This window comes from Microtus oregoni, unplaced genomic scaffold (assembly GCF_018167655.1).
Source record: "Microtus oregoni isolate MIOR12 unplaced genomic scaffold, Mior012 000016F_ref0000370, whole genome shotgun sequence".
Classification (NCBI taxonomy): domain Eukaryota; kingdom Metazoa; phylum Chordata; class Mammalia; order Rodentia; family Cricetidae; genus Microtus; species Microtus oregoni.
This window is the reverse complement of record NW_024543075.1, coordinates 5,629,947-5,643,578: the sequence shown is the minus strand read 5'-3', so window position 1 is coordinate 5,643,578 and position 13,632 is coordinate 5,629,947. Positions and strand designations below refer to the sequence as shown.

The 13,632-nt window shown below is 46.2% G+C and overlaps 1 protein-coding gene across 2 annotated transcripts in view; it reads left to right on the top strand.

The window, feature by feature from the left end:
* Inpp5a (inositol polyphosphate-5-phosphatase A) overlaps window positions 1-13,632 on the top strand; it is a 195,420-nt gene that overhangs the window by 51,259 nt on the left and 130,529 nt on the right. For both annotated transcript variants that reach the window (XM_041666416.1, XM_041666418.1), the window contains exon 2: window positions 3,896-3,937. In XM_041666416.1, the coding sequence (XP_041522350.1) occupies window positions 3,896-3,937 (42 nt within the window). The remainder of the gene's footprint in view (window positions 1-3,895; window positions 3,938-13,632) is intronic.

Here is a 13,632-nt window from a genome sequence, read left to right as displayed (position 1 = left end):
CCCAGAGGAGCCTGGTGGGCACTTCCTGTGACTTGTGGTAATGACCTTGTCCTTTTCAAGTTAGAGTATTTTCAGTCATGTCTAATTCTTCACAACTGTGGGTGACATCCTACAGATAGTAAACCAAGGGGTTACATTGGTCTAAAGCACTTTCTTGGTATTGTTTGGTTCGTAGTTCTTGTGGATCTACAGTGAAAGTTGGGGGAAAGATTAATGTTCTCAACAAGGCTGTCATCCAAACACTGGATTGGAGGGTCTTGCAGTTCCAGAACTCGTCTCAAGATCGAAGCCAGCACATGCTTCACAGCCATGTAGCCTTGAGCACACTCCTGCCAGGGCCACTTTGGAGGGGCTTGCCAGGCTCTATACAGGATAAAACTGGATCTCTGGCAATTTCACTCTGGTTCTGATCCATTTCCAAATGAGGCAGGTGCTTCACTGACACAGCAGCTGAAGTGGCCGTGGGGTCCATGTCTTACACGACTGGACTTCCTCGTGTGAGCCAGAACCAGGGAGCATTTGGGCCTGTGGGTGTCTCATGGTGGCAGATCCAAGTTGCGCCGGGTATTGCTTGCCTCCCCTCCCCTCCCCTCTTCTTCCCTCCCCTCCCCTCCCCTTCTTTCTGGGTGGTTTTGTGCTCATGTGAGGAAATGAGCAAAGGTGGAGGCTGGGTGGGTGTTGGGATCTCTGGCTTCTGTGGATAGTGAGGCACTAAGATGCAGACACAAGGGGAAGGTGCTGGTTGTGGAGATGCTCAGCTGCTTCTCATGGAGACTGAAAAGTGGGTTTTCTTTTACACAGGAGGGGTGGGGGGGTTTCAGGCTTAAAGGTGTGCCATGTTAGTGTCTAGCCATGCCGTATCCATGTCTAGTTAACTGAGTAGTCATGAGACACAAGTGCACATGTGTCACCATGCCAGACTCTGGCAGCACAGGCTTGTGCTGGGACTAGTATCATCGCCCCATGTTCCTAGGCAGGTGTCCCTCAGTGCCATTGTTATGTACCAAGCTCATGTGTGTAAGTGACAGGTGAGCTCAGTGCTTATGCTTCAGGCTGGGGAAAGTACCCTCCAGCCAGCTTCTCATTTACTTCTGAAGAGGCAGTGCAGAGATGATAGCGTGCCCAGGTGCTATTAAAATAAGAACTGAGTCTGGAACCTGGGCTTCCCTTGTCCTTGCTCTGTTCAGACCATTCCTGCTGGCCTGGCCTGAAGTGCGGCTTTTGCTCTTGTCCCCACTTAAGGATCCCATTCTCTGGTTCTGAAACCTAATGACATGTGTGGCCATTTGTGTGAGAGGTGGAAGTATTGGGCAGATGAGGCTATGTGGGTTGTGGCTCCTACCACAAACAGCTTGGAGAGGATTGTACTGGGTTGCCAGTGTCCCCCGCTGAGAGACTGGCAGTAAGCGCAGTGGAAGCTCATGTTTAGCAGGGAAGGCACACGTTTCGCTCTGCACCACGGAGCCCATTTGCAGAGCTTATCAGGGTGGGGGCTCTTGGACCAGGTAGCAGAGCCTGAGAGATCGTAGTTGGGCCTTGACTATGATCAGACTGGAGATTTGGTTAGAGGACTTTACATTTTATTTCATGATACAAGTCCTGCTTCTAATATTGAAGGGCACTTGGGGTGTTGACAGGGAGCTCCCTGGATGAGACTAAGGAGAAAGTGCGGCAGGTGGGACCCCTAGCTGTGTCATGTGCTGGAATTGGTGGCTACCTAGGAAAGAAACAGTAGGGTTACTGTCCTGGAAACTGGCTGCCTTAAAGACAGTGCAATGATGAGCTCTTGCCCTGAGAGGTTCTGGAGGCTCCACTGCTCTTGCCTTCTCCCTGCCCGTAATCCTCACCATCCACAGACCCACTGAGACTCTGCTCAGAGGCCTGGCCAGGGCTGTACCGGTCATGACTCAACCTCTACTACATAGGCCCAGAAGAACATAGGGCCAGAGCTGCTGAGATCTTCCTCTATGTGCAAATGCCCCATTTCCTACCCTCATTCTGCCTTTTGGCTGCTCTCAATGTATGTTTCCATGTGGAAAGCATTTTTTTTTTTAACTTATCTGGAGACTATGCTGAGGACTTGCTGCATAAATTGTGGTGCAGATTTGACTTTCAAGGACCAGCCTTCCTGCTCCCTCCAGCATTGGAGAGGGTTTACTATTTTAGCATTAGATTTTATAATCTGCCTTGATTGGTTGATTATTTGTTTTTGATTTTTTTTTTTTTAAGACTAACTCTGTCTATGTAGCCCCTGCAGGTCTAGAACTCAGTTCATGGACGAGGCTACCATCAGACTTGCAGTGACGCCCCTGCCTTTTTTTTTTTTTTTGGTTTTTCGAGACAGGGTTTCTCTGTAGCTTTAGAGGTTGTCCTGGAACTAGCTCTTGTAGACCAGGCTGGCCTCGAACTCACAGAGATTCACCTACCTCTGCCTCCCGAGTGCTGGGATTAAAGGCGTGCGCCACCACCGCCCGGCCCTGCCTTTCTTTCTAATGCTAGGATTACCGTGTACCCTACCATCCCAGGATCCTCTGTGGTTTGGATTGACATTTCTCTAGAGGCAAATGGTGCTGAGCTTCTCTGCCTGTGCTTGGATATTCTGTTCATGTCCTTGCCCAGCTCTGACTTGTCTTTGTCGTGCCTTCTGTGGGGATAAGGCAGGGAGGTAGTGTCTCCTGTGTATGCAAAACCAATCTGGACGTCCTACTAAGACATCTGTTTGAGAGTTGGTGGATGTCCGTTTCCTCTGTGCACCTTGTGTGGTCTCTATTGTTCTTTTTCCTTGCCAGCTTTTACCCATCATTAATTTTTCTACAGTTTTTTCTCCATGATTTTCAGGACACTCAGTGGGCAATGTGGTAGGAGTGGTTTAGGGCCTAGCTGTGAATAGGCAGCTTGGGCTCTGCTCTTCTGAGCCTTGTTTGTGGGTGTTTGAGTTCTGCTTATCTGGAAGCAACTTCAGTTTCAGTGGAAGAGGAAGAAGATCTTGTTAAAAACCTAACCAACCAACTGACAGAGAGACAGGCATACACCAGTGTGTTTATAGGCTTTTCAATTTTACATCTGCGTTATTGGATGGTGTGACACTCCTGGGACAGCATTAGTCTGCTCATGGGACTCTGGCTCTCTCTCCATGCCAGCTTTCAGCGAGGGTCTCCCCAGGGCATCTCATGCTTGCTCATACCAGGCTATGGCTGAGTCCCACACTCGGTTGGGCTACACTGCCCTGGACCTGACTGACACAGAGTGTAAGGGAGCAAGGTCAAGGTTTGGGGGCCTTTAAGTGTGACCACAGCTCCTTCTTGTTTCTTTGAACAGGGCTTGTCATGGCTGACACTTGACTCTTCTGGTCCTGCTTCTAATTTGGGAGCACATGTACATACATGGTGTGGGGTTTCCATCTGTGCCCTGTTTCTTGAAAGTTCCAAGCATTGGGACTGATTCTCCAAATCCCTCCCTACACCACCCTCCCCTGCCTCAGCTCATAGAAGAGCCTCGTTGCGTCTGATGGTGTATGCTCATATAGCACTGCAGAGTGGCTCTGGCTCAGGCAGGGCTGCTGCTGCCTTCTTGTTGCCTTTGGAAGCAGATTTAAGGTGCTGTTCCTTTCCTACAGCCCAGCTGAGAACAGAACAAGGATGTGGGTCAGCAGGATGTAGGTGCTGTGCGCCTGACTCTGGTTAGGTGACAATTGCTCAATTTTGTATCACAGGGGCATTCCATATATCCCATGGTCTCCCTCTGAGGAATACAGACCCCATGCGGAGAGAGGTCTCCCATGCACAGCCCTTGTTCCCCACTGTGAGACCCGCCCTCAGGTTTCCTCACTGGAGCTTGTACTCCCTGTTTGGTGTAGTGGCTGTGCTCTAATTTACTTTTTCCTCTTCATTTACAGCCAGAAAACCTGCAGAAGAACTGGCTTCGGGAATTTTACCAGGTAAGAGCCTGTGAGCAAGCACTTTGAGAGTAGCCCCTGAGTATCTCTTCTCATTGTGGTATTTTTATGTAAAAGTTACATCTTGGCTACGTGGAGAGCAGAAAAGGCTGTCAATAGGAAGCACTTATCAGCTCCTAATGATTTGCTCTTTGGCTCCCACCTGGAAGGGAGGGAAACAGAGAACAAAGGACCTGGTTGGGGGTTTTTGAGGTTGGGCATCTGTACCATGAGGAATAGTACTTTTCAGGAGGGTTCCCCTAGCTGTAGCATGAAGCATGGAGAGACCCATACAGGTGGCATGACCACACAAGGCCTGCCACAGGTCTGGGTGGAAAGCCATTGAGGGTGTCTCTCTGAATAGATAGACAGGCAGCAGTCTCTGCGTGCATCCTCGTAGGATGCAGCAAGCAGCCTCCTGGTTCTACAGTTGGCTCTGGGTGAATGACAGATCTCTGAGCAGATGATATGTGGATCTGGAGTATGAGAAGGGCTGAGCAGCCAAGAAGGGTAAACCAAGGTAAATGGGTAAGTGGTTACAGCCCAGAGGACAACAGGACATGCTGCATATGCACACAAAAGTTCCCATGAGGTTTTCACAGGGTTAGGCCAGAACTGCGGTGTTTAATTCTCTCAGCTTTGCTTATTTGTTGGGTGGAGGCAAACAAGGGTGGGCCCCAAGCCATGCAGAAGGCAAAGAGGCAGGGATTATAGATGTCCCAGGGCCCACGGTGTACTCTGCAGCTTGCTGGAGCTGTAGGCTGGGTGGGGACAGGGTTGGGGAATCACAGTGCTTGCTGGTCAACCTGGGTACGATGATGTGCGTCTTCTGGGACTGAGTCTTTTGAACCCACACAACATTTGGCAACTCTCCTGTTCTGCTGGCCACCACATATGTCTGCTAGGTATTTGGAAGTGGGGTCATTCACTCAGAATCTAGCATATGTGAGCCTCCCATTGTCCAGGTTTTACACTTGGTTCTGGTTAGTGATGTAAGGCAGATTTTTGGTGTGTGTTTAAGGCCAAGGAAGAAAAGGCCCTGAGTTGGGGTCGGGATAGACAAGGACTTGATAGTCAGGGGAGGGCCTAAGACAGTGAGGGTCAGGGCCTTGCCGTTTAAAGATCTGAGGAGTAAGGGAATGGGCTTTGCCATAGGAGGGCCTGATTTAGTGAGGCTGGTCAGGACCCTGTCATGGAAGGGTCTGAGGTAGTGAGGGGCCGGTAGGGTCCTGCATAGAAGGTAGCAAAGACAGGGCAGAGACCTGCCATGGAAGGTTCTGAGGTGGTAAGGGAATGTGGAGGCCTCTGTCAGAAGAAGACATCAGTGAGTGAGCAAAGGAGAGCCATGTCAGAGGATGATTGTAGGTCGTGAGGGACTAGTTGGGGTTAGGGTCTGAGAGCCATGAATCTTGTCTCCTGGAGTGCCAGGTCTGGGTCCTGTGAAGATGGTGTGGTGTTGCCTTGAGATTGTTTTATGAGCGCATATGATTGTGTGGATACCCACAAGGTGGTTGACATGTGTTCCTCCTGTTCTCATAGTCTCTGTATCATGTGGTACATGTTCTTAGGTTAGACCAGGGAGCTGATGGACCTTGGTGTGGGTGATGGCCACAGTACAGATGACGTCACTCTCTTGGTTATAACCAGTTCTAAGAGAGATTGGTGCAGGGAGAGCCATATCTAGGATTACCCTGAGCAGAGTTCCCAGCATGCCATGGTGTCAGCATGGATGGTTTGATAGAGGGATATGGTTTGGGGTCGGGGGGAGAGGCTTAAGGAACAGCATGAATATAGGGCTCTCCTGAAACTCTGGTCCCAGATTTGATGGCACATTGCCTAGCTGGTGTTACATGTGGTGCAGAAAGATTCTGCCTGAGTTTGTCTCCCCTGTAGAAGGGTCTTGGTCTCGCTATTTAGGAATAGGGATTGGCTTATGGGAAATAGCTGTCTATACCTTCCCCAGGTGTTTAGTTGGGTGGAAGATGCAGCCTTAACTAGGGCCCAGCTGGCTCACCTGGCACTCTGAGTCTCTGTTCCTGGTTTCTTGGTGACCGATGAAGGCATGAAGCGGTGAAGTGATAGACTCCTGCAAGGTGTGGCCAGGACTTTCCTGGGAGAGGAGAAGTCCTCCTTAGCAGCAACAAGAACAAGTGGGAGTTAGGTATGGGTATCTGAGGATAACACTGGTTGGTGCTGTTCCAGGATACCATCATATGAAGCCAGAACTGTGAATCTGGGGCTAGGCCTGAGTACAGAGGAGGTGCATATGAGCTTGGTTCTGGGGTTACTCACCAGAGAAAGCCAGTACAAGAGCTGTGTGACGAGAGCTAAGTCTGGCTTGCACTGTGTCTATCTGATGAATTTCCTCTGGCTTCAAAGGCAGGATCTCACTGTGATCTGAGGGGTCTTGCTGATGTTGCATGCTTACCCTCCCTCTCCACTGGCTGTTTGGCCATGTCCTTATGTTCTGGGAACCCTGGTCCCTCACCCTTGTTGAAGGGAGCATGAATGGGCTTGTGGCTTGTGCTCTGAATGCATGGTGAGGACAAAGGGTTTGTGTTGTAAAAACAGGGGAGAATGAGAAATAAAGCCTCTCCTACATAGTTAAGCTTGTCATTGCAATTATAGTGCCAAAAGTACATACCGCAGTAAATTTCAGAGCTATTGCCTCAGCCTACTCATTCAGAAGTTTGTTTGTTCATCAGTCATTCATATGAACTTCATTCATCTGAGAGGCACCAGCACAGACAGGGCACCCGTTGCTCTCTTGAGCATCCGTGCATCATGGTGGGGGATGAGGAGCCTTTTTCTTGGTGTAGTCATGGATTGAAACCTGAGGGATTAGGAGGAGCCCTTGCTGGCCTTGTGCTGATTTTGTTTGTTCCAGCCTTACAGGTGAGGTAGGTAGAAAATTAGCTTCAATTTTCCTGCTGAGGCTCAACCTTAGTGTTGAGCTCTCAGGAATAGGCGACTCTCTCCTTGTGTGTTGGTGTGCCCAAGCAGTTGCTTGCCAGATACATTGTGTGTGTGTGTGTGTGTGTGTGTGTGAGAGAGAGAGAGAGAGAGAGAGAGAGAGAGAGAGAGAGAGAGAGAGTGAGTCGAGGAGAGGGCGGTTGTTACTCAAATATTCTGAAGAAATTGAACAAAGATAAAAAGGTTAAAAAATATTTCCTATGCTTTCCTACATTCTACATTCAATTTGATATACACACACACCTTAATATGTATGTGTCTGTCTTATGTGGGGATGCAGGGGAATACATTATATCTTCCATAAGTGGTTCACAGACACACCCTTTTCTGTAAATTAATATTCAGAACTGTCTCAATAGCTAAGAGGTATTTCCTTATATGATATATTTTGAGTTTTTGAAATCATTTTTCTATTAACAAAACTCTTAGATTGTTTGAGTTTGGTAGCAGTTTAAGGATAATTTAAAAACAAAACAGGATTTTTTTTTTACAAATATAAAGCAAGAGGATTGACTTAGTTTCTTTTTTATTGCTTTAATAAAATACCACAACCAAAACAACTTATAAAAGAAAGCATTTAATTTGGCACTTACAATTTCAAAGGGTTTAGAGTCCATGATGGTGGAACAAAGGCACTGAGATAGGAATAGCTGAGAGTTTACATCTTGATCCACAGGTAGGATGCAGACACACAACATGTGCGCATGTGTGCACACACTGGGAATGGTGCAAGTCTTTTGAACCCTCAAAGCCCACTCCCAGTGACACACTTCCTCCAACAAGACTACAATTCTTCCCAAATAGTTTCACCCACTTGGACTTAAGTATTCAAAGATATGCACCTCTAAGGGTGGTGGGGAGCATTCTCATTCAAGCCGCTACCCAGGTATTAAAGATTTTAAGATTGATATGAGAGCTATTTTGTATTTATTAATAAGAACCAGAAAGATGTAAAATGATTTAGAAAAGAAGCCAGTACACAGACTTCCTTCCCTCAGCAGCTCTGAAGTGAACTAAATTAATCTATGTGGAAGGAACCAGTATCTACAGCAGTGCAGTCATCACAAGCTCCCTCCTGCCTCCCTCCCCTCCTGCCTCCCTCCCCTCCTGCCTCCCTCCCCTCCTGCCTCCCTCCCCTCCTGCCTCCCTCCCCTCCTGCCTCCCTCCCCTCCTGATTCCCTCCCCTCCTGATTCCCTCCCCTCCTGCATCCCTCACAGCAGGCCTTTCTATGATTGTGGGGCGTGTGCATTGCTGTGTCTTCAAATATACAGACTAATAAAACAGTCACAGATACCAAAGGTAAGATAGCAAAAGATGAGCTAAACAGATGCTGAGAGCCATCTTAAAGGTCTTCCCTGGCCTTTCCTCACAGGAGTTTAGAGAACGATGTGATGGGTCATAGCTGTGTCCAACGAGCACAAAAGAACAGTTGCCAGTTTATCCTCCTGCCTTAAGAAAACCAGAACTAGGCAAGATGTATGCAGTCGTGTTTCAAGCACTAGACAGCACACACCCTTGGACAGTGGTCCCTGTGGGAGGGAGAGCATGAGAAAAGCACTCTGCTCACTTAGCTTGTGGTAGAGAGAATTTCCATGGCAGCGGCTAACAGCCTCTTAAAGAGAGTTTAACAACCAGTCACAAATTACTCAGCAGGTGAAAATGCAGGAGAGCGTGGTCTGCAATGAGGAAAAGCAGCCATTATTGTGGTCCGGGGCTGCCATTTGTATCAACTCTAAAGATTCTGCCTTAGCTCTCCTCATTGTTGCCCACTTCCTTGTTTTACTAATTTTTGCTCTTTCTTTTCCTTACTCTGGCTTCATTCTGTTCTTTTATATCTAGCTTCTGAAGATGGAAGACAAAATGAAAAAAAATCAGAATGCAGCATGAAATATTACACTCAAGATCCTATGGGAAGTAAAAGATACTATGGGGAACAGCACTGAACCTTTATGCCAGCAGATTTGAAATTTTATGTGAAGTGAGCAAATTCTTGGAAAAGCATAGTGTCAGTGTTTACTTTAGAGCCAGTAAATGAATGTGGCCCTATAGTAAATGATCTTGGTCTTTGTACTCATTAGATTAAATTTTTGCTCATATATTTCCCCCAAACCCTCCAGGTCCAGATGGCTTCACTGGTGAGTTCTGTCCAACATTTCAGCAAGAAGCAATAGCAGTTTTACAGAAACTTTCCAAGAAAACTGAGTCACAGTTTGCTTCCTAACTCAGCCTGTGACATGAACACTAATTATCCTGGCACCCAAAGTAGACAGACATTACATGACAAGAAAAACACATATCAGTATCCACCCTGGGAACAAGTACAGCGATCCTTTAAAGGTTCAGTAATCAGAATGACGTGTTGCCAGGATGCCTTCTAAATGCCATGCTCCACATTAGCCAGAGAAGCTTCTCTCTGCAGGGTTAGCAGCAAATCAGGGGGCTAGGACTGGTGTCTAGTGAATGCTCAGCCCTAAGTGAGACTTCATAGCAGTTCTCACCCTCCATGATCAGGGACATCACAGAAGAGGGGCAGGAAGAACTAAGAGCTGGAAAATGGGGAGGAATGTGCAATCCTGTCTTAAGGACATGACATGGCCATTGCACCCATGAACTCCCTGCAGCTGTGATTAACTGCACACGATCGCTCAGCACTCCAACAGTCCAATTTTGGACTAAGCGGATTATTAACCTAAAAAAGGAGAGGGCATAAAACAGGGAGAGGGATGTTTTGGGGATACCTGGAGGGAGTGGAAGGGAGAATTGGGGAAGCATATGACCAAGGTGCATTGCTTACATGTATGAAATTGTCATATATTAAGTAGAAGGTATTCTATTTTAAAAGATTGAACAAATCAAAGCTATAAACATGAAAATACACATGCATCACGATGATAATTTTTCCTTGGCTTCTATGGGGGATGGGTTCTGATGCATCCCATGGATATGGACCCCTCTATAAAATGGCTCAATTTTACAAATGGTAGAATTTGTGTACATCTTCCCACATGGTTTAATATCTAACACAATGCAGATACTGTATAAATAGTTATTATTTATATTGTTTAGAGAATAGCAACAAGACAAATGTCTGTATATGTTCAATACAGAGGCAGTTTTCCTCCAGGTATTTTCAATTTGTGGCTGATTGAATCCATGCAGGTAGAACCAGAGATGTTGTTAATATATAATGACTTAGGAATTCAAGGCCAGCTTAACATTAAAGTATCAATGACTATAATTTACTATGTTTGAAGAAAAAAATGCGTATTTTTCTCAGAAATGTAGAAATTCCTTTGGAAAAAAAAACCTGTAATGTGATTGATTAAAAATCTAAAGCTACTGAGAAAATAGCCAGGTGTGGTGGTGGACACCTTTAATCAGAAGGCAGAGGCCGGTGGATCTCAATGGGTTTGAGGCTAGCCCAATCTACATAGCTAGTTCAGGCCAGCCAAAGGCTACATAGTGAAACCTTCTCTCAAAATAAATGAACAAATAAATAGAATAATATAGAAAACAACTTCCTCAGAACTGTGGGGAGCATGTTCACTCCCCTCAGATCACTTGTATCTAATGGTGACAAGCATAAAGACTTTTTTGTTGTTGTTTTGAGACCAGTTTCTCTGTGCAGCCTTGGCTGTCCCAGAACTCACTCTGTAGACCAGGCTGGCCTTGAACTCACAGACTTGAGCCTCTGCCTCCTCCTAAGTGCTGGAATTAAAGGTGTGTGCCACCACTGTCCAGCTTCCATAATGACTTCTTATCTGAAGACTGGAGTAGGGTAGTGTTGTCTCTCTTCTTATTGTGGTGTTGAAGGACCATGTCACTGCTGTGCAACAAGAAATGAAACAGAGAACAAACAAAACCCTCTGCTTGCAGAAGGCATTGCTGACTGCCTAGAAAGTCATGATGATGACGATTCACAAAGACTTTGATTGTTGTACTGCTAACTGGATATATTTAGTTTTCAACATTTAAGGCCAGTGTGAAAACATGTTTTTATTACCTAAAGACAACTATAAACTTAGCATTAAGAAAAGCATTAGCAATAAAATGAAATAACTGGGTTAAATCTAACGTAATATATATATATATATAAAAGCTAAGAGAAAACAACGTGTGAGCAAAGAATAAAGAATATGAAGGACTTGAGAGATGCCACATTCATGGATTAGAAGATGTGAATTATGTCAGAGTGTTAATTTTCCATCATCTACTGTATTTGTGATAAAAATCTCAGTGTAAGATATATGGTACATGCCTGCAATCCCAGTACTTGGGCAGCTGAGTCAGGAGGATCATGAATTTGAGAACAGCCTGGGCTGCATAATAAGACCCTGTCTCAAAATATTCTCAGTAGAAGTTTTTGCTACAAGTATAAAATATGATTCTAAAAATATATGGACAAGCCGGGTGGTGGTGGCGCACGCCTTTAATCCCAGCACTCGGGAGGCAGAGGCAGGCGGATCTCTGTGAGTTCGAGGCCAGCCTGGTCTACAAGAGCTAGTTCCAGGACAGGAACCAAAAGCTACGGAGAAACCCTGTCTCGAAAATCAAAAACAAAAAAACAAACAAAAAAATATATGGACAAGGAAAGGAGCTAGAAGATAGAAGAGCCAAACAGTTTGAAGCAAAATATGGTCTGAGGACATAAGTTCTGGTTTCAGGAAGTGTGGTGTCGTAAAGCTGCAGTAGGACATGCACTGGCGGTTGTGTGGAGGCACAGATGGGTGAGGCAGCAGAGATGGAGAAGCAACCCAGAGACATGGCCAAGTGACCAGCAGCAGTACAGAGTTCAGGTTCTTAGTGAGGGGTGGCCTGGCCAGGATGCACTGGGACACTGCTGAGCCAGGTGCAGATGAGCCTGTGAAGTCCACCCTTTGTACTCTGACTCAGTGTGAGTCACAGAGCTGATGCCAGTCCACACTTTGTACTACGTACAGAACTGACTCATCATATCCTAGAGCAAATGCAAAACTTAAGCCCTGAAACTTCTAGATGGAAATTTTTTTAAAGATCTTTGTCATCTCGGATTAGGCAAAGATTTCTTATGTCCAGCACTAAAAGCGTAACTCAAGAAAGAAAATCCAGTAAGTGAGGCTTCATCATAATTGGGAACAGTTCTTCATGAAAACAGTGTTAAAGATGAAAAGAAATCATGGGTGAAAAGGTAGAGTTTAGGATGAAATAGTCTCAAAAGCTCATGTATTGGGGTGTGGTTGCCAGCTGATGGGAAGCCTTTGAATTCCAAAGGCTAATATCTGGATCTATTGGGATTAATAATTTGATTCATAGTACAATTTTATTATTAAGAAATAGGACCCGCTGCTGTCTGTTTACCTAGCTGTCACAAGGGCATGCTTATGCTGAGACTTGATGCAAATATGTACAGTTACTTTATTTGTAATCCCCCTGCCTTTGAGAGAAGCCGGGCTTGGAACATGCCACATGACTCCATCTTGTGGCTTGGAGGACTGACAGGACTGTGGAGCAGATATACCACCTTGCTGGGCTGCCTGAGTTCTTTGAGGAGTTGATGGGGGTGTCTGAGTTCCAAATAGATGTTTCAAGTGATGTCAGCTGCATATTTCTGTTTCTGATAAGGTCAGGTTCCTTTGCTCTCAGATTGTCTCTTTGACTGAGGTTCGGGAAGTGCCTTGGCAAGAGCCATGAGCCATGGCTCAATAGATATGAGGCAGATTTGGTCACTGGCTTAAAACAGGGGTCCTGGAATTGGTGGTACCAGTCTTGAGGGTAGTCCAGGAGTTGCTTGTGTCTTTTTCTACTGCCAGTGTGACTTTTTGAACACATGGGCTCACTCCTCTCAGTCCACTTTAGTACTGGGTGCCAAAGGCCATAAGAATGTAGCCAGGTAAGGGTGCCCTATCCTTAGGAAAAGCCACAGGTGGTGCTCCCCGACTCTGGGAGACTCATTGTGGCAGTACCCACTCAAGAGAGCAGCATATAGGCAGGCACAGCCAAAAAGAAGTATCCGAGTCTGCCAGGTTCCCGAGCAGCTCCTGTTCCGAGGGAGCTTTTGTTGGTCTGTGTTTAGATCCTTTATATGGTCACAGTTGCTGGATGATTCAGGCATTCAGTCTTCACTGTGATTCTGTCCCTTGAAATCAAACTCTACATTGTGAGGGTGCTAATGATGGAACCTAGGGGATGATGCGGGTTAAATGAGGTTTTGAGAATGGGCCTGAAATGGGATTAATGCCCTTGTCAACAAGAGACAGCAGGGTTCATCTGTTTCTCACACACGAAGATGTGGCAAGGTAGAGACAGCAGGGATCGTCTGCTTCTCACACACGAAGGCATGGCACAAAGGTAGTGTTTTGAGCTGAGGCAGGACTACCTCACCAACCCAAAATGAACTGGCATCTTGACCTTGTGCTTCTGTCCTCAGAAGTATGAGTGTGTTTAAGTTGCCCTTTCTGCAGTGTTTTGTCCAACTGACTATGCTAAGGCAGAGTGATGAGGGTACTGCCTATGCTGCCAGAAGGCTTTTGGGGGAACTGAGGCTGGGAGCTAATGTTGGCTTTGTACCTGTCCTGAGAAAGTCAACCTTGGGTGCTTTGGGAGGGAAACTGGGGTCAGCATAATTGAGGTATTGTGTGTCATGTCTCCAAAGGATGCTGCTGTCCTCTGTTGGCTGACTCGCTAAGCAATTTGTCTCTTATAGAAGTAGGCCTTTTATGCATATGTTCACTTTATCGCTCTCTGT